The 23,116-nt window shown below is 45.2% G+C and overlaps 2 protein-coding genes across 3 annotated transcripts in view; one reads left to right on the forward strand and one right to left on the reverse strand.

Moving 5' to 3' along the window:
• Positions 1 to 15,240, reverse strand: part of atg5 (ATG5 autophagy related 5 homolog (S. cerevisiae)) — a 29,824-nt gene extending 14,584 nt beyond the window's left edge. The window contains exons 1-6 of one of the 2 annotated variants that reach the window (XM_070965578.1): positions 14,928 to 15,240; positions 14,298 to 14,494; positions 13,586 to 13,713; positions 12,603 to 12,681; positions 11,979 to 12,141; positions 8,668 to 8,762 (exon numbers count right to left, since the gene is read on the reverse strand). In XM_070965578.1, coding sequence (XP_070821679.1) covers positions 8,668 to 8,762; positions 11,979 to 12,141; positions 12,603 to 12,681; positions 13,586 to 13,713; positions 14,298 to 14,405 — 573 coding nt within the window. In that variant the 5' untranslated portion in view covers positions 14,406 to 14,494; positions 14,928 to 15,240. Of the gene's footprint in view, positions 1 to 8,667; positions 8,763 to 11,978; positions 12,142 to 12,602; positions 12,682 to 13,585; positions 13,714 to 14,297; positions 14,498 to 14,927 lie in introns of both variants that reach the window. The other variant, XM_070965577.1, reaches the window with a different exon arrangement.
• Positions 14,549 to 20,105, forward strand: dctn3 (dynactin 3 (p22)). Its single transcript, XM_070965589.1, has 7 exons — positions 14,549 to 15,417; positions 16,482 to 16,566; positions 16,874 to 16,960; positions 17,570 to 17,653; positions 17,930 to 17,988; positions 18,076 to 18,135; positions 18,377 to 20,105. Exons 1-7 carry the CDS (start codon positions 15,316 to 15,318, stop codon positions 18,461 to 18,463), a joined length of 564 nt encoding a protein of 187 aa, XP_070821690.1. The 5' UTR covers positions 14,549 to 15,315; the 3' UTR covers positions 18,464 to 20,105.
• Positions 20,106 to 23,116: the final 3,011 nt, after the last annotated feature.

A 23,116-nucleotide genomic window follows, 5' to 3' on the forward strand; every position in this document is an offset into this window, starting at 1 on the left:
GCTGCGTCTGCTGTGGCACTGCTCGTGTGCTCAGAGTTCTGGTTAAGTTATGTAACTAAAACTACTGTGTTTAGGTGACACAAGGATCTTAGTCACTGTTACAAGAAACCAGTGTGTACTGTTGACAGGATATGGGATGGATGGGAAAGTTTCTTTGATTTTATGGTGCAGCCATAAAAAGAATCGTTCAGCATTCAAAGGTTTTACTCATTCAGACGTGTGACATCAACTCGAGGAATTGCTGGAAAAAGCAGGCAAAATATCCTGTAAATGGGACGGTTTCAGGTGATGTAACATAAGGGGGAATTCTAAGGTGATAAACACAGTTCACGAGGTTAAAACAGTGGGAAGAACCCTCGCCAGTCTGCACGCAAACGCTGTGAATGCACAGTTTGCGTGAGCCGAGCTGGGAACGCGGTGCTTTGATGAGCCCCGCTGCACAGAATTTGATATTTAGCAATCGGTAACATTTCGACAGATGTTACATGTGACGCTGACATGTTTTACTGATCAGAATCAATCTGGAAGTCATTAACAGCCGCTCGGCCAGAAAGTCAGCTTCTACGCAGACTGAAAGCACCTCCGGCACTCCTGGAAACTCAGATGGAGAGAATGGTGGAGTTAAACGTAGAAATCATGTGATATTCTCTACTGCTGTTCGTCTTTCACTGCTCCACAGACAGAGTGGAGGTCATGGAAATGCTCGAGTGTTTCGCTCAAGGACACAAACTGTTGGCTTTGCTCAGTGGATTTTTAGAATCAGTCACCCTGCTGCTCCACAAGTAACCCTTAAAACCTGATGGCAAAGACATTGCAACCACCTCTCCGGTCTTCCATCTTTCCTGATTTATTTTCCCCCGATCTGTATACAATACATCTGCAATCCGAGACACACCGTCACAATGATGTCACGCTGACCTGCGGCCTCCTAACTCTTACTTGCCGATCACGGCGGAGGTCCACAGAAGGGGCTACGGCTTGTCCTTCTGCTGACCGCAACGCAAATCACTCCGGGTAAGAGCGACCGCTCGCTGCCTGAAATGTAAACTGACTAAGTCATGATGGGACAGCTAAACAACGTGACGTACGCACCAAACATCCTCATGACTGTTCGACCCTCATCTGCACAACTGCAGCCACAACATTCCATGAGCGCGAGGTGCGGGAAGCATGGTGGGAAATTACCGCCAGACAGCAGACAAATATCTGGTAAACTATGTCCAGAGCTGACAGTGGATTTTGAGCCAAGAGCAGGAGGACAGACGGTGTCGTATGCAGGGAAGGTTGGTATGTGCTTTGAGGCAATTTCTGATTTTTGGTTCTATAAATAAAACTGACTCGACTTGAGATAATTAATCATAATTCTACACAGCTTTTATTATTCATTTAAAGGTTTCTGTCCTCAGTGATGATGAAACTAAAGCAGTTTGGATCAGATTGAATCTCACACACTACGGACAATAACCTGCAGGCTGGTGGACCGTTTGAAATTTAAGTTCAGGCTGCTGAATGAGTGAAAATGAAAGAGGAATCTGGAGATTTTTGATGCTCTGTAGACACGGCCGACCAAAGTTCATATTAAACATCTGACATCTGGCACAAATTGAGCAACTCTGCCTTAAAACCACGCTTCCCAAACCTTTCAAGCTCCATTGGCGGATGGAGATAATTACTGCGGATTACTGCGGGACGCCAAAAGTTCAAATGTTTTCTGATGGACTGGGTTACTCTTCAGCAAACTGACACAAAAACATCCCTGCAGGTCTAAACAGAAAAGGGTGTCATGAGTAACTGTACGTCACAACGTCTGTGCAGCCCAACAAGCTGCCCTTAACCTTAGGAAAGAGGTCCGTCCATCCCGTCCATCAGCACACAGGCATGCTGAACACCTGCTTCAGGTAAATACAATAAAGTCTAAGCTTAATCTGACGGTGGACGCCACAATATTAGGGTGAGGGCTTCCATCCCTCCTCAGATAAACACTCCACAACGAGGTGACATCTACCGGACTGGTCACAGCCGGTCCTGTGCTTCATGTTGTCCTAAAACCTCTTTTATGTCCAACTCCTGAGCGTGATTCTGGTGTGTCAGCACGCATGTTCTTTGTAAACGTCAAGAGTCTCGCTATCACTTCAGAGTCCAGTTAAAAATTCAGTGGTTCTGGTTACCGAGTGACCCGTGTCCTCAGGCAGGAGACAAGGCGCCAGGCGCTGGACGCCACTCAGGAGCTGCTGTCAGCCTCTGACTTATAGTGTCATTGGCTAATCACGGATTTTACTTCAGGGGATGTCGGCTGTGTGCCGCAGTGACTCAGGAGCATCCACACTTTCAACACCACGCTGACTAATTTCACTAATTGGTTGAGATTGAAGAGGTATTAATTAGTGGAATCAGTGGGAGTGGTGGGCTGGGCGGCACGGTCAAATCAGCGTCACAGTGACATCTGGAGGCTAAAAACCTCAATTAATGTGAAAATTTAAGACCTCTAACAATTAAAAAGGCCAAAAGTTATCCTCTGGCATGAGTTTCAGTGATGATTTCAACCATATTAACATAATCAAAACCAACAAAGTCATGGGAAGGTTTTTTTGAGTATTAGAAAACCAATAAAAAGACATCTGAGGCAAGATCTGAACTGCTGACACAGATCAGGCTACTGTATGAATCAGTACTTTTGGTTTTTATAGAGACTCGACATTATTACTGATGTTCTTCAATACGCCTTAACTACAAATATGAAAAGCGCTGCCCGCCCTCGCGCTGCCGCCCTCGCGCTGCCCGGCCTCGCGCTGCCCGGCCTCGCGCTGCCGCCCTCGCGCTGCCCGGCCTCGCGCTGCCCGGCCTCGCGCTGCCCGGCCTCACGCTGCCCTCCATTTCAATCACTCGTCTCCATTTCCATCAGTCAGTTTCGTGGTTTGTGGTCCTTTTGAGACCCGGTTTGGTGCAGCTAAAAAACCAAAATGCATCGACTGGACTGACAAAATGTGACTCGACTGATGACTCTCTCAGGCACATCAGCAATTCAAAGACTTCAATAGCAAAAATGATTACTGCTTTCCGAATAAGATTATTCATCCAGCCTGCTGGTCACAACGTAAAAATGAACAGTGTGCGCTACCTGACACCAAACATGTGGAAAAGAAAACTTTCAATGTAAGTTTGACATCGTTTTTCGGGCTTCGTTGTGGTCAGCGGCGATCCTCGTTGGTGGGCTCAGGAGGATTCAAACCCCGAAGGCAGTTAACGTTTGAGCGGCGCAGGACAGTGGGACAAGTCGTGGACGCAGAGAGAAAGACGGCGCAGGCAGATACCCAACCTGAGGTGTCAAACGGAGAGTCTGACACACAATAGGGCCTAATCATGGAGCTGTGAAAAGGAAACCAGCGAGGACGGGGATCGAGTAACCGAGCGGTAACTACACACCACAGAGCCGGGCCCGAACCGGCGAGGGGAAGGTGACAGTGGAGGCGCGAAGCCAGCGCTCAGGTTACACAGAAAGACTGAGTCACTGACAGGAAGCACGGCGTTTCGTGCGAGATCACCGGCGAGAGCCAGAGCAGAGAGAGTGCGCTAAGTGACAGCTACTTCGTTGCATTTTTAAATAGCCAACCATGAATAATTGAGCTGATCGCCACACAAAGAAGGGACTATTGATCCCCTGGGACAGAAGCGTGATATTGCTTGGACGGAGACACTTTCTTTTCAGCTGGCGTGACACCTTAGCTGGCACAGCAGCACATGGCGCCACAAAGAGAGCGAGGCGTCACCGGGACTCGGGTGAGAAGAGATGGCTCCCTCTCGCTGAGTGAAAAGAGCAGCGGAACTCAAGACGTCGCCTAATTGACGAGGGGATTCAATCGGCCTAATTGATGGTAAAACAATGGGCGTCAATCAATATGAGTTTCCGTGAGTTGAGAGGGCTGAGAGAAAGCGTTTCCACTGAACTCTGAGCCCATCCATTCAGAAATTAAAATTCTAGCCTCATCTGGAGCAGTCTTCATTTTCTCAGAAGGTGAAATGCACACCTGCACAGGACAACCTCCATCAAGGGACGCCGAATTGAGCTCTGAATTATTCAGCGCTCAATGTTGCACGCTAGGTTGACCTAACGGACTTCGTTCATCCTCAGACATCTCCTCCAACGGGTTAGCAGAGGGACCACTTCTTCTACACTTAAGAGGAAGAAACATCACTAATCACTCATTAGATTATCTTCCCTCAAACCAGAAAGCTCCTTCACACAAAGCCTGACACGTCGATGAGGACGTTTTCATGAAAGTTTTTTAATTTACAAACCTGCAACTGTATTGAGCCATGCAGACAGTTTTGGTTTTATCTGTCCAGGTTTTAACTAGTTCAAACACACAGAATTAATTATGAAACTAAACCTCCATCTGAGCGTGGATGCATGGTTTGCCAACAACACAACACTAAAACCCTGTAAGCCTTTTAGCTGCTTGGCAGTAGCAGACAGCATTACAACACTTGAAGCTTTTCCATTGACGGTCATGGTTCCAACAGAAACCATTACTGTAAAGGCATCGGGCATGTCACCTGTTGCCTCTGGCTCGAACAGTTTCCAGCATTCCCGTGTTTTGTAATTGTCTGCGCAGTCACTGCCTCCCCCTCGTCTCTGCCAGCCATTACAAGATATCTGGGAGGCTGTAAACATTCCTCGAAACGGGCGGCTTCCAGAGCACCGCAGCACAGGGGCGGCTGGAGGTGGGCTGCGGCTCTTGCATCGGGGGTTTCTGAGTAAGCGCTGAGTCACGGAGCGGGAACAGAGAGGTGTACCTGTACAGCAACAATGTAAGCGCTCTTTAAAGAAGGACAGTAATTTTCACTTTCCGTGCAGCGAGACGCTCGGCCCCCTCCGGCTCTTTGAATCACACGGTGGCGTCACTGCTGGAGCAGGAATACGCACCGGCAGCCAAACACGCTCCGCCGCCAGCCGGAGCAAAGGGCGCGGCGGGCTGATGCGCGCCAACACACACACGGTAACACACACATGCGGGAGGTTCAAGTGGAAGCCGCCGAATTGTTAAAAAGACAAAGGTGTGAACCGGGTCAGCACACACACAGGAGCTTGCAAAGAAACAGAAACGTGGGGAGATTTCAAGAAGGAAGTCGCACCTGAGGTTCATATCAGGACACGAGAGGTGATCAAATCATTTTCATCCTTCAGAACATAAGGCAGAAACACACGCACACACACGCACACACACAAATATGTCATCCATGCCCATGAGGTGTCTTCATCTCCATGAGGAGCGCAGGCCAGACGGAAATGAGCCCTCTGTTATTTGGACTGAGTGTTGTCATTAATTCTGTCTGCATCAAACACAGCACATGTTATTTACACTAAAGACCACAATCTGGCTTTGAAGGAGTGTGTGTGCGTGTGTGTGCGTGTGTGTGTGTGTGTGTGTGTGTGTGTGTGTGTGTGTGTGTGGGAGGGGGGATCTTCCTCTGTCTCCTGCTCAGTCACCGCAGTGACTTTGGTTTGCCTTGTTTTTCTCAGCGTCTCTTCACCTTTTTCCAGCTCTTCAGTCTCTTTCTTTCCCTCAAACTGAGCGTCTTCGTCAGGTTTGGTCGCATCTTGTTTGGTCTTGCCGCAACAACTCCGGCTAACACAACACTGGATTCTCTCTTGAGCAACGACGAGCTCTGATACACACTTTGAAACTTTTACATTCGATTTTAAGTCTCATGTTTGTTTTTGTTTGTTATTGTGACGTGTAGCTGGACACTTTATCACAAACTGGCTCCGTTTTCTTAGTTTTGGCCCTCATTGCTAGCAGTAATATTGAGATTAAACTCACAAAGTTAAATGAGATCTGAGTGCAAAGAACAAGAAACAGCAGCAGTCGGACGATGAGACGGGATGTAAACAAACAACCAGGTTAGACAAACTTATCGGAAGAGAAAACAAAGGCCGGCAGTGACATTATCGCCCAAACTGGCCGCAGTAAACATCCCTCACAGTTTACTGAGCCACTTCCTGCACGGACGCTGACAGCCATGCTAACTGTGCACTCGTCTCCTGTGACGGATTACTTCTGGCACGTTAAGCGCAATCACTTTGGGTTTACTCGCAAATAAAGTGGTTTAATCCGACCTGAAAAGTCTGCATCAGCTCAGGTCCGAAATGTTGAGTCAACACGTTTCAAGTTTTTCCTAAACATCTCAAACCTCTGCTGACACCCGTGAGGCCTTTCGGGCAGTGAAAGTCGAAAAGTGCCACAGAAAACCGCCAGTTTGAGTTTCCACTCAGGCCGTCTCTGGTTGTAAATATTTAGCAGTTTGCAGGATGAAAACCACATCATCTTCAAAACAAGCCAGACTTTTCAGGAATGATGCTTATTTCCTCCAACATGTTTGGAAGTCACGTGGTGAGGCTGCGACGGCTTTGATACTCCGGTTGTCGTGAAACCAGCTCGGCTCATAAACGTCCGTGGAAACTTTCAATTCAGCCGTGAAAAACACCCAAAACTGGAACGGTCTGGGTTTCTCCAACCCGCCAGCAGGGACACGGTTTTACGGCTGCAACAAGTGCATGTCTGAGAGGGCGGGTCGGCGCGGTGAGGCTGCGTGCTTCAGTCGGCCACTTTAAAGAGCTGCCTTTTATTGCCAAACACAAGAATGTTTTTGTCAAAGTGTAAATGTGCTTATTTACACGCTGAAGCTGTGAAAGTAAAAACAAAAGCATTTATGAGCTTTTTGGATTTCATGCAAAACAGTCAGCGCTGACAGTGATTGACAGCCGTACGCCCGCCCTCATTGTTGCGCAAAATGTAAATGCAGCCATGTGTGGAGCCCAGCAGGTCTCATTAAAAACTGCCACGCTCAATAATAAATCATCACAGTGGGAAATTACCAGCAGTCACAGCAGATATGACGACGGAAAAATACGCTCGGTAGGAAAGTTCACTCTTCAGCCAACCATCACGCTGAAGTCCTGTTTTGTTCTTAATGTCTCCAAATCTCTTTCTGTTTCATAAGATGTCACTCGGCTCAGTCATCTGAAGCCGTATCTATTTTCTGCTTGCTGCTCCGTTTTCTTACGCTATTTTTCCAAACTTGTCTCGACAGGCCCGGGCGTTTTAATGCCTTTGCAGGACTCGGTGACAGTGGGGGGGGCGGGGGGGGGCTTTTCTGTTTTCTGTGACTCGAGATCAAGGCCACATTCAGCCACTAGACTCAAAGCAGACTGTCAACATGTTTTTGTTGCAAAGATCCAGATGTTTTCCAAATCTCCGCTTCCCTGACTGGATTGGACGAGACTCTTTAGTGTCCAGCAACATTAAAAGGACTCTAAATTACATTTAATTACACTGTTGCTTTAGATGATCCCTTCACAGTGCCAAGCGTTATTGGGAAAAAAGCCTTTTCTGTCACTCTGTGCGATCTGAAGCGCTCCACGCTCTGGAAGCTGTCACGAATTGAATTCTCCACACTTTACCAGCGTTTCCTGATGTGCACAGAAACCCCCAGCACGGGACTCAAAGCGTGGCACTTTTCCCCCGCTGTCTGGCTCGCAGCGTGCTAATGTTTTCCAGGTGAGAATCAGCTGCTTATTCATCTCCTCTTTTTTTTTCTTTGTCCTCCAACGGGAATTTCACCTGACTCAGGACAGAGCTGGAGGCTTGTCGGAAACGTCTGCCTCCGCCTCCTGATCCCGGACTGAACCCTGAGGCTCACCCACCACCTCACCTCGGTTCAGAGGAATTACAGACAAAGCGGGAGAGTCACAGGTATCAAATGTACAGAGAGTGATGAACAACCTCGAAGGCACCAGAGCAGAACCAGGTCCAGCACGTCTCTGACAGACAGCACTTGTTTCATGGTGTTTGAGAGTTTTATCAGAGAAAAGCAGCTGCTCACGAGCAAATATACAGAATTCATGTTCCTCTTAATGGACGTTTGTTCAAAAACAAAAGAAGGTTATCAAGCTAAGTTAATCCATGACTTTCGTTAGAAGCAGAGGACGGTGAATTACCCAAAACACAAACAAACAAAAAGAAAGCAGCTCGGTCTCAGACACTGACTCATCTCACAGCGTGTACAATGACAGCCATGAACGCACTGTTGCTTGTTTTTGCTAGATTTGGATGATAAACTCAGATACAACAACAGGCGAACATTGTTCAGCAGAGTCAAGTCACACTCTCCTCAGTTACACAGTTTTTTTAGCTGATATTCAGAGCGTCTGCAGGTGTGTGTGTGTGGGTGTGTGTGGGTGTGTGTGGGTGTGTGTGGGTGCCAGAGAGACACGTTTTACTCATCCTGGTCCACGAGCTGAACAGGAACGACTACCTGGATTTTTACACAAAGAGGGAAGGAAAGCGCGCTCTTCATCACTTCCTTCCAGCTGCATGTTTTGAATAGATCATGACTGTAGAGAGCAGTAAGTTACTGGACTGAATGAGCTGTGTGTGGTTGGAGGTGATTTCCACGCTGAGGCAGCATCAGACAGGCTGCTGCACAGTCATCTGGCAACATCTGCTGGGCTGAGCGGCAAACTTCAGCTCGGCTCTCAACAGCCGGGACGCTCAAAAGCTGCTGACCCAATGAAAAGGACAAGGAGTGTGTGTGTGTGTGTGTGTGTGTGTGTGTGTGTGTGTGTGTGTGTGTGTGTGTGTGTGTGTGTGTGTGTGTGTGTGTTACCTGGTATATTCTGAATGGGATGTATCTGAAGCCTCCCTCCTCGGTGGGATATTCCATCAGCTTCCTGTTCATGGCCCAGAACTGGTCAAACTTATCTGTGACGGCACAAACATGCACTGCTCAGCTGCTGTAAAGTGTCACATTGATTTAATCAAATCTTTGTCATCCTTCATGCATCAGTGAAGAAAGCACAAACACAGTAGAGGATGATCCCTCTGGCTGCTGGACACTGTCATCTGCTGGACGTGGACACAGAGACACGTGATATTCAGATTCATATTCTACTCCTTATCGTCATATTTCCTGTTTTTCTGACTAAATGCTGTAAATTGTGACCCAATCTGAAGGTGCACTTGTGCAGACAGCAGTAAAACCTGAATGAAGTGTTCACTGTTTCTCAAACCTTTTTTTAGGGCCACCTGAAGTGTAAGTAAGCAAAGCTTTAATAATAAAGCACTTTTTACATCACAAACTGCTTCACACTTACTGAAAGATAAAAGTTAAAAATACATTCTGATGTAAAACGCAGCACAGTGAGAGACAGATGAACAGTGAGAGTGGACAGACCCCTCAAAAGCGGGAAAGGAACATTTCTTCAGACGACACGCACAAATGAGATGCTCCAAAAAGCTGCCAGAAAACAAGCGTGCACGTAAACGTGTTCACCCTGACACACGCTGAGAGCCGACATGGACGAGCTTCAGGGTTTACAGGAAATGTCACTGAAGGGGATTTACAGTTTGTTCACATTCTGGCCATTTCAGCACACTGTAAACATGCTTCGCAGCACGGATGACCATTTTCCAACACTTCTTTGTGTTGGAATATGTATTGAACGCAGCGCTTGAAGCGGCTCAGCTCCTTTATGTACTTGCATGATTCTCGTATGACTGAATGCTGCTTTGATAACTGTGTTAGTCAAATACATGAGCGTCATGTTGTTTACAATGCTGAGTGGGTTTAACAGGTAGCTATACGAGGTAGCCTCATAGCTAGCTGTTGTCGTAAACTGTCTGTTTGCTTTGTATGAGGACAGTGATGCAATTTGAAAAAATCTGTGTGACAAGTTATGGAGAGCGACGGCAGGATAAATCATTTCTGTAAACCTTCACGCAGAGGTCAGAGGTCAGCGATGCAGAGGCACCTCTGAAAAGCTGATGGATACTGAGCAGCTCAGCAGGCCGGGTCCTCAGTGACTAACACCCTGGTCGTCTGGTTGGAGGACAGTCTTTCGCCATCATGAGTCCACGCAGCATGTGCTAGTTTCAAACCCTCCACCTCCCCTCGACTCTCGCTTTCACACGGACCTTCTGAAAACGTCCTGTTTTCTCTCTCCTGGATGAAAGTACGAGCCATCCCCGTTTCTCTATCTCTGTTTCTGGTCTCTTTTGGATGTGAAAGTTTTGCTTGAGAAAAGGTTTCATCTCTCACTTTCACATGTAACAGGTCAGCTCTTGTTTTTGGATCAGTATGTAAGTCGTAACGTAGCTCCTCGCTGAAGTCGACAGAAATAATGACTGTTGTTCCACTTTTCCATCAGCATCTAAACCCTAAATTCACAGAGTTGGACGTGAAAATACTCTGGATTTCAATGTTAGAGGAAAACAGCACAAACAAACCCTGAACTTTTCAAAACAGTTCACAGCATCATCTCCAAAACTTCTGTTTTTCATCTTTCCGTCTTGTTCTCTTGTCTTTCTCGAGGCGTGACTTCTTCTCTCTCATTAGTTTCAGGGGAAAGTGGAAGAGAGATAAGCAGCTGACGCTTTGTGGGTTTGTCTGCAAACCCGTGAGTCTGAACCAGGGCCAAATGCACGGTGTACAGTTTTGACAGTTACATGAAAGTGCTGATCACAAATGGAACATATTAGCATCAGTTCTCTGGACATTATTTGCATGCAATTAGTTTGATTTCCCGTCAACTGTGTGTCACAAATAGTAGCTTAAAATTGAGAGAGAACAACTGAAAGGACGGTCAGACATCATTTAGGTTACAAATTACAGCACAAACACTGCTTTCTGTGTTTGAGAGCCAACAGCGTTCATTATTTGAGGAGTCAAAATTATTGATACTTCTGATATTATCAAGCAGGAGCAGGTGCATCCTGACAAACAGCAGCATGACCCAGCAACAGAGCACGAAAAGCACCTGCTATAACAGCAAGCGCATCATTTTCAATGTTTCACCACATTCTGCCACACAGGGTGTGACCGTATATTCAAATCAATGCTCAAAGCACCTTGAGATGTTCCCACAGAGCTGCTGACATTATCACAAACAGCCATTTTTAACACGGCTTGTTCATACAACAATGGATAAATAAGAAGTCAGTTCATTAGTTTTTCCGTGAAGACAAAATTCATCAGCAAAACTTTCAAATATTTACAAGTCCCACTAATTTTATGCTGAATATCTCTGACTTTGCTTCTTATTTTTGGACAGAACGGCTTTCAGAGCGGACGGGCACATTTCTGACAAAAGATCCACTGACTCATCTCAAAAGTGATCAACACATTGATCAATAATGAAAAGAACTGTTAGTCATCAATGCACTGCAATGATTCAACAGAAAACACAGTGAGTGTGTGCTGACACTGAATCATCATGACGTTTCTCAACCAAAACAAGGTGACGGACGTTTGTGACAGGCCCAGGAGCAGCTGCTTCACCGGGGGCGAAGTGTTTACTGTTGCCTGGTTTGAAAAGCAAAATCCCAGAACTCACAGCGTGAGACTGCTGGAGTCGCTGCAGGTCAAGCTGATCAAAGACCGGCACAAGACTCAAACATGGGAATCCACCCCCCCATCCCCGCTGCCCCCCAGCGCCTCCACCCACATCACAAGCTTCCAATGAATCAGCTCCACCGCCCCAGCTTCACCTACACAAACCACCCCGATCACAACCAGCAGCCAATGGGAGATCAACCTGTCTGGACTGACGGGTGGCAACGGAAAGGGAAGCTGGTGGGTGGAGAAGTTTTGGAAGTGGAGACTTCAAAGACTGCCATCAGACTAAAGAGAGATCTCTACGTGTGTGTGTGTGTGTGTGTGTGTGTGTGTAAGCATGTGTGAATCTGCATGTAGGTGTATGAGCTGCAAGGAGATAATATGTGCGCATGTATGAGTGTCAATGAGTGAATGTGTGTCATTTCCCCAACAGCTGTTTGTGGTCTTTCTTCTTTGAAACGTGTGTGTGTGCGTGTGTGCGTGTGTGTCTCCCCTCCTGACCTTTTAGCATACACATTTGCAGCCGCTAATAGAAATGCATGGCTGTGCGTGTGCATGTGTGTGTTTTTGTGTGTGTGTCTCACCGTTCTGCAGGCCCATCCACAGCTGCTTGTGGTCTTTCTTCTGCATGTCATTGACAACTTGGCTCTTGTGCTTGAGGGCGTCGGCCTCCTTGATGCTGGACATGAAGTGAGCCTCGATCACAGAGCTGGACGGGCAGTGGAGCAGGTCACGATCTGGAAAATTCTGACACGCACAAGACATTTTAATTTAAGTTACAATATTGTTTTCGGCCACTAGGGGACAGACGTGCACAAACTGCTGACAGACACATTATGTTTCTAAATGTGTACTCTTCATATTGTCTTAAGTCCAATGCTCAGTCTCCTTTCAGCTCTGTTTTGGTGCACCTTCTCCTCAGGGAAATATCTGGCTCTTTAGCTGCTGGATGTTTGGCCAAAACCATAAATGTGCTGTGAAATCAAAAGGATGAGCTGCAGAGTGGGTGATGACTCTGTGGGCTTCTTCACATTTCACATTACATTTGACATTTAATTCATTGTTTAAATACAAATTATCTCTTGACAGCATTTGCTTTTTAATTCAGAATACAGCTGAACACAAAGAACACATAATTTACAGACAGAATATGAAGTGGCCTCGTGTGGATACTGTTCATGAGCGCACACACTGTGACTGACACTCACCTTAAAGTGCACAGTAATGCTCCAGGGTAAGACAGTGTTGGAGGCGTGGAGGTCAAACAGAACTCCGATTGGATAGTGCCTGGAAACCGGAGAAGCAGACGGGAAACAATGTTACTGGTCAACTGTTCTCAGGTCAGCACCAGAGAGAGACTGAACAAACTGGGATTTTCTTTATTACAGCCTCAAATCAAATGAGAGTATTTTTTACAGTATCTTAATAACCAATCACGTGCACTACCTACGTTTAGTTCCCCTGAGGCCAACAAGTCAATCTTAACTAAATCTGAACTTTAGAAAATGTCAGAACTAATGACAAGCTCCTGCTACAGGACACTAAACATGACAGTAATGTCTTGAAACTGATGTGTTTGTCAAATCATTTAAAATGACAGAAGAAAAGCAGCAGAACATCACATCTGAGAGGCTCTAACCAGTAAACATTTGATATTTTTACATGCAAACACATAATTAAATGACTATCCAGACTGACATCTGTTCATTTTCTCTGATGTGTGTCACTTGCGGTGAACCAGGATCTTCATCATCTGTGTTGCAATACTGACACCTTGTGGCTGAACTGTGTGCCTGCAGTCTGCTAACAGCTTATGCTGCTGATCTCAGCAGAGAGGCAGATAAGAAACTTCCTACAGGCCCACGGTTAACATCAGCACAGACGACTCTGCTGGCTGTGAATGAATGGACTCACAGCGAAGGCTCGCTCTCGAACAACAACATGTGAATACACTGCGGTGGTTCTGACCGTTTACAGCATTTGTTGGAGAATGTGGATGTTTACTTGAGGGGGTACAGCAAGGTATACAGACAAGGGGAGAGTATTTAAAGTCCCATGAAACACTTTGGGAAAAGGAAAAATCCAAAATGATATTTTTGATGAGAAGAGCATGAGACTCATTACCAGGAACACGTGTAAACCAGCGTGAGAGAACTCGTAATATCAGGTCATCGAACGATCATTCCCTCACCATTTCAGTGGCGTCCCTTCGTACTCGAACCACATCTCCTCCACGTCCTCGGCCCTCATCACTTTGAGGAAGTGTTTCTTCACCTTGTCTGTGACCAGAGTCAGGTAGCTCACCCTGGGTAACAGCAGCTGGGAGGAGCAACAGCAGAGGAACAGATTCGACTCATTATGACATGAAAAGAGCGTTCTGCCAGGCAGACTGTGTTTACTGCGTTATCTCAGGGGTGGCTGTGCTAGAAGTGCTCTCATCAGTGAGCTCCACCAACACGAGAACGAACACAAGCCGACCAACTCGGTCATTTGAAAAATGTATTTTACACTTCAGAGGTGCATTTCACCTACAATGTGACTTCTGCTGCTGTGCCATTATCCCATAATAAACTAAAATAAACCCACAAGACTTTACCTCTTCTGTACTTCAAAAATACATTTACAGGCATGTTTTGAGATTAAAGGCACAATGGGGGTTGCAGACTGATGAAAGTGTAACTATAAAGTAATCATGGGTTAAATACTGCTAGTACTTTCTCAGTCCTTTCAGCTGTATACACTGACGTGTTTTCCTGAACATCAAGTCATCTGAATTCATTCATGCATGTCATTTACTGAGCTTCTAGGTAGTATGAAGGTGAGTCCACACTGGTGGCAGGCAAAAGCAAAAATGAGGTCTCAGGATTTGTGACCATGTGAAGCCAGAAAGTAACTGCACTTACATAGTAGGGCTCGGCCTCTCTCTCAGTAACCTCATCCTGGTTCAGGGTGAAGCAGGTGGGGATCCGGCCGAACCAAACGTCTCTCAACACGTCCTTGTCATCTGCCATGCTGCTGCTGCTGCTGCTGCTGCTCCCAGCGGCACATAAAGAATCAATTCCCCAAACACAGACTCTGAAGTCCAGCGGGAGGCGGCTCGCTGCTGTCAACAACACAGCACAGCAAACAGGCGAGCACCGATGAAACTTTTAGCAACACAATCCGAAAACCATACATGAAGCTGGCAGCGCAAAATAAGCTAGCAACACCTTGTCTCAAGTCTTTCAGCTTTCGGAAAGCCTGGTATGTTTTTATTAATTCGTTAGGGGAATTAAAGCCCATTAGGAGACAGCGACTCACTTGCTAGACTTCCAAACTAACTCCAATGCTGACAAACTACGCAGATGTAACGTTAATTCAGAAACTAGACGTTAGCTTGAAGGCTAGCTAAGCTAACTTAGCTTGTGGAAACATACCAAAGAATTGTTTACAGTTAACAAATGTGCTAGCTCCCTGGCTATTGTTGTCATTGTCCACAAACAGAAGTGCTTTGTGTGCGATGAACAGATTGTGATATGAGAGAAAAACCGTACTTTTTGTCGATGTTTTGCAGTCGCCTTGGATTCAAGAAGGGCCGTAACTGTCGGTGTTGTCATTCCCCTGCTGTCATCGGAAAATAGCTGAAAACCTCATTCATTGTAAAACAGCGACCACTAGCGATACTTCCCTTTCCTGCAATAATGTCAAAAAACATTTTTAAACAATGATTTTAAAATTATTGACACATTTTTGTTTGTTAACTACTTAATTCAAGTGCTTTAAATCCCCGTAGGTTACCCATTGCCACCGAAAAGCAAACGTATTTGTAAATCTATCATGTCGCTCGAACGGGTGCGTCATCAGTATGCGACGTCGCTTGTAATGTACGTTAAATAGGGAGCTGTTTGGGTTCTGTTGTGTCTATTAGCGTCTTCAGCTTCAATGGATAAAAAATTGGAGGTCGATAACCTGGAAATGCGCCTTCAGGCGCTGGAGAGTCGCATCTATGGCGAGAGAAGAAACAAAAGTGGAAAACCCGCCAAGGTTCGTCCAGAGTAATGTCTATTCTGACGAGCGAGGGGTTAGCAAAGAAGCTAGTTAGCTGTTAGCTTAGCAGAGCTAACGATCGCTCCGTCAGTGGAGATGAGTTAACGCCCTTTTTATTTTCTGCACACTGGCTGTACAGAGATTATTCACAATACGAAATTCTGACTGCTGTGCTCTCCAGTGAAAGACAGTAACAACTATATTGTACTTATCGCTCAGCTTATTTACTGTCGTATTGTGTCATATCGCACGGTGACACTAATATCGAGCACTTTAAATTAGTTTTCCGGTTAGTTATATAGTCAGTTAGCTGTTTAGTTTTAACGTGGTTAATTAAAAAAGTAAATGCTTAAACGACGCACAAACTGAGGCTAATTTTAAGTCAATTAACTGTACTGTATATCACGCAGTACTCGATGGTACTGGCCACTTCTGTACGCATTCAAAGTGTTTTAGACCTTTTTCATGTGAGTGTACGTTGAGGGAGATGCTTTAATAATAGTCAGCAATAATCTTAAATGAACATATTTTGTGGGGAAGTGGTTAAAAACATGGTGCGGTCCTTTTGAGCCACTGAATGGGGAGTGCATTCAGAGAGCATCATATGATGCGATGAACACTTGTAACTTACAAAGGAGCATTGAAGAGGATTTATTTGCTGGCAGATGTTGATGATAGAGATAGAGAGATGGAGAAAGTGCCCGTTCTTCAGTGCCCTGCCTCAGAAGTGTCTTGATCTACATGTTTAAAAGCACTGTTAACTTGTAGATAATTCCAGATGTGCTCAGTATGAGACCTAAAAATATTACACTGCAAGTGATGATGTAAAGGAAAATGGTCTCCTACTTTCTTTGGAGGTAACCAGCGAAACCAGTTTCGCTGTGCTGCTGCGCTGCTCACTGTGGCTCCCTGCTGCACTTGAACATGACATCTAGCTCTGTGTTATGTGTGGTACCACGCATTGTACGAGAATCAAAATTAAATTAAATAAATTGTAATGTCTTTCATACGTCCCTGTTAATCACTAACATTAAATCTGATCTCCGTCCTTTGTCCTGCAGTGTGCTGAGTCTCTGGCCAGGATTCAGGCAGGTCTGACCAACACAGCCAACAAGAGAGAACGAGTGAAGATCCTCCACAAGAAGAGTGAGTCCCACGCTGAGTTTCAGCAGACCTGACAGCCCTGAGCACTTTGCCTTCATTGCCTTTGTTTGATAGTCAGTGTAGAGACATACAGGACACATGGGGGAGGGAGGGGTACGCTGTGTGGATGTTGCTGTTATGTGGTGTGCAGTGTGCTTTATGAACCTGAACGTTAAGAACATCAAACTACTGACATGAGATGCCAAAAGTGCTATGAAGTGTCCAGAAAGAGCTTGGATGGATTTTTCTGTGGTCAGATTTTGGACTGTTTGTTGAGCCTTTGATCCTATTTGTTGCTCTTGTGATGCAGTCGAGGACCTGCTGAAATACCTGGACCCCCAGTTCACAGACCACATCACTGTACCTGATGCCATGAAGCTGGAGTTCATTCTCGCTGGTAAGAACCAGGAGGACCCTGGGATAGAGAAATCTAATGAAGTTTGTTTTAGGATTTCATTATTTATGTGGGCGGCACGGTGGCGCAGCAGGTAGTGTGCGTGCCTCACAGCAAGAAGGTCGCCGGTTCAGCTTTTTGTGTGAAGCTTGCATGTTCTTCCCGTGCATGCGTGGGTTCTCTCCGGCTTCCTCCCACAGACCAAAAACATGCTCATCAGGTTAATTGGTGACTCTAAATTGTCCTTAGGTGTGAGTGTGAATGGTTGTCTGTCTCTATATGTGGCCCTGCAATCGACTGGCGACCGGATCAGGGTGTACCCCGCCTCTTGCCTGTTGACAGCTGGGATAGGCTCCAGCCCCCCCGCAACCCTGAAAGCGATAGTCGGTATAGAAGATGAATGAATGAAGGAATGAATGAATGAATGATTTCTGTGTTGTTCATGAATCAAATAGTTCCTGTACTTGTTTAATGTGTTTCATGTAAATGTGTATGTTGTCATGTTGCATAACATTGAATTTATCACATAAACGTAAAGAAATGTTCTGCTGTAGGAGACCAAAAGAGCACCAGAGTCCTCACTGTCATGCTGTTGTGTGTTTGTCTGCACAGAGGAGGACTTCCTGTTTTCCCAGGCTGCTTTGCTGGAGCAGGTCAGCAGCTTGCAGCCTCTGCTGGACAGCACCTACATCAGAGGTGAGGTTCAGTGGTCAGAACGTCTGCTCCAGGATTTTACCCAGACAGCAAGTAATGGTTGGATTTAGATGAGCTTTGTTGACCAGCCTGCTTTTTTTCTTTTTTAGTGCTTAATCTATCAAAACTATCAGAACTCTCTAATTGTCTGTAATTTGGCTGTCCTGGTTTGATATTGGCTCAGCGATGTGGTGTTTTGCTGTTGCTGCATCATTAGAGGGGAAACGCTGCTCATCCCCCGTCAGGCTCGTGTCAGCTGAGTGTTTCTGTCGTTCACAGACGTACCGGAGCACGCCACCAAGCTGCAGCGCCTGTCACAGATCCACATCAAAGAGCAGGTCGGCCTCCTCTGCCTCCCTCCACCTGCCTCTGTGTGTCTCATGAGGTTTCATCTGTTGACTCCTCCATGTTTGTCTTTTTCACAGGACCAAACTGAAGCTCAGTCACAGGAGGTGAAGAAGCTTTTTGAGGAATACAACAAAATGGTACACTGCTGTTTTTACCAGATTATTTCTTCTTCTTGTTAAATTTCAGTGAAATAGAAATTAGGACAGGACAAAGAATAACACACAGACTGACAGAGACAGGACGACAGACGCTGATGTCATTAAAGACCTCCTCTTGTACTCCCTTTTCTTTTGAGTGATAATACATGAATACTCTTAATAACATAAACTGCTGCTGGGACAAAGCTCCACCCACTGACCTCTAACCCTTGATTGGCAGATGTTCCTGCTGTCGAAGCAGTTCACCCAGTGGGACGAGACTCTGAGGAAGCTGGAGGAGGCCAAGGGCATCCGGCCTGTGGAGTAGCTGCTGTCAGCGCATGCGCTCCTGATGAGGATGAGGATGGTGAAGATGGCTGCACCGTGGTGGGAGCTTTGAATCAGATCGAGGGTCCCTTATGTAGCTTTCTGTTCCCCAGTGAGTCAGAACAAAGTGAAGGAAAAAGGATCATTTCACTGTTTTCTTTTAGCTTTGCAGTTTAGTTGAGTTTATTTTCCTCATTCTGTGATATCAAATTCTCCAAAACCGACCCGTCCGATGTTTGAGACATGAACACGGCGGGTTTGGTTGTGTCCCTCCCGCCCGTACAGCCTCAGTCACACAGTAAATCTGGAGTGTGGAGGAAATGTAAAATGTAGACGAAGCCCGTCTCATGTGACTCTCCGTCAGTCGTCTGGAGGAACGCGCCTCCGTCATGTGACGTGCGGCTCCGAGATGCTGCTCGTATTTATTTTCAGACAATAGAGCCGTTGATGCTCCCGTATTCACTCAACTTGAAACACATTTGCATGCTGCATCTCAGCTGCAGGCCAGTCACAGGACCGGTGCTCTTCACTCATTCACACACACGCACACACACACACACACACACACACACACACACACACACACACACACACATCCTCTTCAAGGCTGTAGACTTTCCCTCCTGACATGATGTGTACAAACTTAAATTAGCTTCTTATGCTTTCCATGTTTTAAAATGTCACATATGTGTCATCCAGCATGGCCGCGGTCAACACAATAAATATTATGACTTTCTTTGACTCTTCCAGTGTGTGACGTCTGTTATCGCCTGTAAACTGCAGACAGGAAGAGTCGCTGTGTGCGATAATGAAACCTGGCTTCCGACAGGTTACAGGTTCATTTTCACATTTGTACAAAACCTCTTTTTTTGCCAACTCATACAACAAGATAAAAGTTTATTGATCACACACCGGGGAAATTCACTTGTTACAACGCCAAGAATAAAAAGGAGAGGTAGAAAAACAACAAATAGATGATTTAAAAAGATACAAACTATAGAGGACATGAACATTACAGAAGAGTATACAAATATTGCCATGGCTCAGTTTTACAGTGGATTTTGAATTGCACATGAGTAAAGTGTGAACAATGAAAGGGTCTTTGGGCTGTTGCACAGTAAAAATAATGTTGCACACATGTAATGGATGCAGAAAGAAGGTTTGTGATGTGGAACATCAACACGGTGCTACGCTACATGATGCTGCAGTTAAACAGTCTGAAAACAACAAATATTTGGACTTTCTGTGAGAAGGGATGCCCTCCACCTTGTTAGCAAAATGACCAAAATACATCCACCTCTCTGTCCTCTGGGAGCAGATCTGCACTGCTGAAAATACTCCAGCAGACCAAACCACAACAACAAAACAACAAAATGTTTTCGAGGAGACGTGACCACAGATCCAGTTTGACCACAGGGTGGCGGTGGGCCGTCCTCCCTGTTAAAAAAGAACAAACACTGTCTGCAACCTAAACCTAAAGCAAGAAAGACAGCTCAGACATATACAGTACATGGAACAGTCCTCTCAGCTGTCTCATTGTACCAAATCAAGCTTTTACAGCAGGAAATACCAAATGTTTGAAAAGCATTGTAAGTGCCTTTTTCCTGAGGTCACGCAGGTGATTTTCTCATCACGTCAGCTCCAAAAAAACCATCAGAATCTGATGAATATAGTGTATTTGAGCACTTGTTCTGTAATGTTACTTTTATTGCTATGCGTTGAATATAATATGAAATAGACATGAAATATGTCCTGTAGTCAGGGGTCATCAGTTTACTCGATGAGAGAAAAGGCTTCCCTCAGGAAAAGGGTGGAGAACCACTGAAATAAACACGCTCTATAAACCCTCCACCAGAATAAATACTCTGCCACTCGATTGACTGAAACAAGTGCAGTCATTATGACACTTTGAAGGAGTCGTCTGGTTCCAGACCTCTAGATCAGTGGCTCCAACCTTTTTTTCTTGCCTGTGTCCAAGACAAGCCGGGCCCTCCAACCCCAACTCCTACCTGCATACATGCAGTAAAAGAATGAAGTCATTCATCATCCCCTGTGATCTCTGGCGCCCCCCAGTGGGGAACACACACCCCAGGTTGGGAACTACTGCTTTAGATCACTTCCCACATTTGTTTCAGCAGCATTTTTGAGGGATTCATGAGTAAATGAAGACAAACTAAGTGGCAGTTGAGCCTGATTATGAGGAGAAAGGAATACAGAAGCGTTTGCAGTAGAGAAATCTCATGAGTCACATCTCTTCACTCCACTCTTCAAGTCCAAAATGTCCCGTGTTGCACTCTGATCAACTTCCTGTCCCTTTCCTACAATGGATTTATCCCTTTATGATTAAATTGAACATATAAAGGCCTAAATAATCCTGCTCCGGAGCTTCTCTGTGGTTTGGTGGTACCTCTCAGGGTGTTTGGCCTCAGTAACTCGTGGTGCCTCTATGAAAACTGAAAGGTGTCTTTTGTAAATCATTGTCAATCATTTCATGACTTTCTCTGTTTGTGGTGCCAGTACATGCAGCTCCTTACTCACAGAACTTAAAAATGGGTCATGATGGAGATCATTTCAAACCCAAGTAACAGCAGTTTTTAAAGGGTGGTCAGTCATGCAGTCGTGAACCATCAGGTGCCATCTCGTAGAAGACTGATAAAAATATTGAAATATAACAGCTTTTTTTAATTTTTTTTTGCTTCTCTAGCCTTTATGATAGAGACAGCTGTAGATATGATAGGAAAGGGGGCAGAGAGAGAGGGGATGACACACAGCAAATGAGCCACAGGTGGGAATCAAACCTGCCGCCACTGCAGAGGACTGACAGCCTCAATGCATGGGGCGCACACCCTACCAGCTGAGCTATAGGGGCACACCAATATAACAGCTTTTAATATTTTCCCATCTTATTTGGCAGTCAGCCATCCGATGGGAGGATCAGTATCAGGTGGGTTACTCAGACAGCTTTGGAGATGTTGGATGATATATATTTTCACCTCTGATGGAGCGAGGCTCGTTACCCCCCCGCATCCATTCTTTGTGCTTACATGGGTTAACCATGCATTTGTGTTGGACACACAAACTAATGTGATACCCATCTTCTCATCAGAGCATGAGTTTAACAGCACACAAGTGCACTTCCTCAAATGCCTCAACGAGTCTTAACAGATGAGTTTCACTTAATGTGTCATGAGATTTTACAGTGTTGTTGGTCAAGGAAGTTACGCAGATTTTACTGCTGTTTTTATTGAGCACGAGTAACACTGTGTACAAATATGTATAAATCCATAAACAGTTTAAATGCACTTACATTGTCGCTGAAATATGTCATGGTGGCCTTGCTCAAGGCCTGGATGGTCACCCACATATATGGCAAAGTGCCTGTATACAGTATGGTTGTACCTTTACAACTTCTGTTAAATGAAATTTATATCTTCAAATTTGTACTGTGAACGGAAGAAAACAGAAAATTTGTTTGTTTTTTTGTAGTATTCCCTGACATACACTGAACATCTATGCTAGCCTTTGAAATGTCTCAAAGCAACTTACTTGATGAGTCAATGCGAAGGATCATTGCTGCCAGAGTTAAAAATCTAATCTGCCCTCATCTAAACCTTACCTGACCCATAAAGGAGGTGCCCCCCCACGATGTGACTGTGTAAACATATTTTTGTCCCCACAATGTGATAAATATCACACACACACACACACACACACACACACACACACACACACACGCACGCACGCACGCACACACACGCACGCATGCACACACACACATTTTCAGTCAGAGAGAGGACGGTAATTAATGAAATTAACTGGTGGGATGAAAACCTTGACACCACTGGAAATATATCATTTGCCGTAAATCAAACTTTTTCTCCAAATCTATAGAAAAAGGAAACACATGGAAAAGAGCACAATGTTCAAATTATACATTAGTCCCTTTAGCAGAATATACAGGACAGACAGTATAACACAGACCCGTTAAGATAATAACTTTCCAAAATGATTATTAGTAATTTACACAGAATATTAATGCTATAAATACACACCATATAGGCTTTTGTTTGCACCTAATGAGACTGTGAGCTACATGTACAATACAGGCTTTATGATCACTTAATTACTGAATTTTTTTTATTTTTTGTGTTGAAAACTATCCAAGTCAAAGTACAAAATATGTCTTTTGAAAACCAATGGAAATGGCTCCATATATTCACTGTGAAAGGGCTAATGTGGCATCGTGACTGAAAGAAAACTTCAGTCAGAGCCTGAAACGAGATCATCCAAAATGTGTTAATGGTTCTTGTTCTCCCTGTGTTAATGTGGACCTTGATTGATTAACTTCTATGTCGTTAATGACTTTTGTTTTGTAATTTCCTGTACAAACGGAAGTGTTTTATTTTGAATAATACAGTGAAAACGGGGAAACTAATCCCTATAAACAGACACCTGCCTACGCATTTAGACGAGGGACAAGATTTTGGCATCAGAAGCGTTCTAGTTTCCGGTTGTAGTCCGTAGTCACGTTTGAGTGGGATTAGGGTGCATGCAGGTAATCAGTCCGTGTGAAGCGCAAACGAGGCGGAACAGAAAGATCTGGAAACATTAGCCTACCTGACAAGTTTGCTAGCTCATGTGTTGTTGCTAAGTA

This window comes from Chaetodon trifascialis, chromosome 7 (assembly GCF_039877785.1).
Source record: "Chaetodon trifascialis isolate fChaTrf1 chromosome 7, fChaTrf1.hap1, whole genome shotgun sequence".
In the NCBI taxonomy this organism is placed as follows: Eukaryota; Metazoa; Chordata; class Actinopteri; order Chaetodontiformes; family Chaetodontidae; genus Chaetodon; species Chaetodon trifascialis.

Coding starts and splice junctions, on each gene's coding strand:
- dctn3 (XM_070965589.1), top strand. CDS start 15,316: ATGGATAAAAAATTGGAGGTCGATAACCTGGAAATGCGCCTTCAGGCG. Junction 17,654..17,929: donor GGACAGCACCTACATCAGAG/GTGAGGTTCAGT, acceptor TGTCGTTCACAG/ACGTACCGGAGCACGCCACC. Junction 17,989..18,075: donor AGATCCACATCAAAGAGCAG/GTCGGCCTCCTC, acceptor TCTTTTTCACAG/GACCAAACTGAAGCTCAGTC.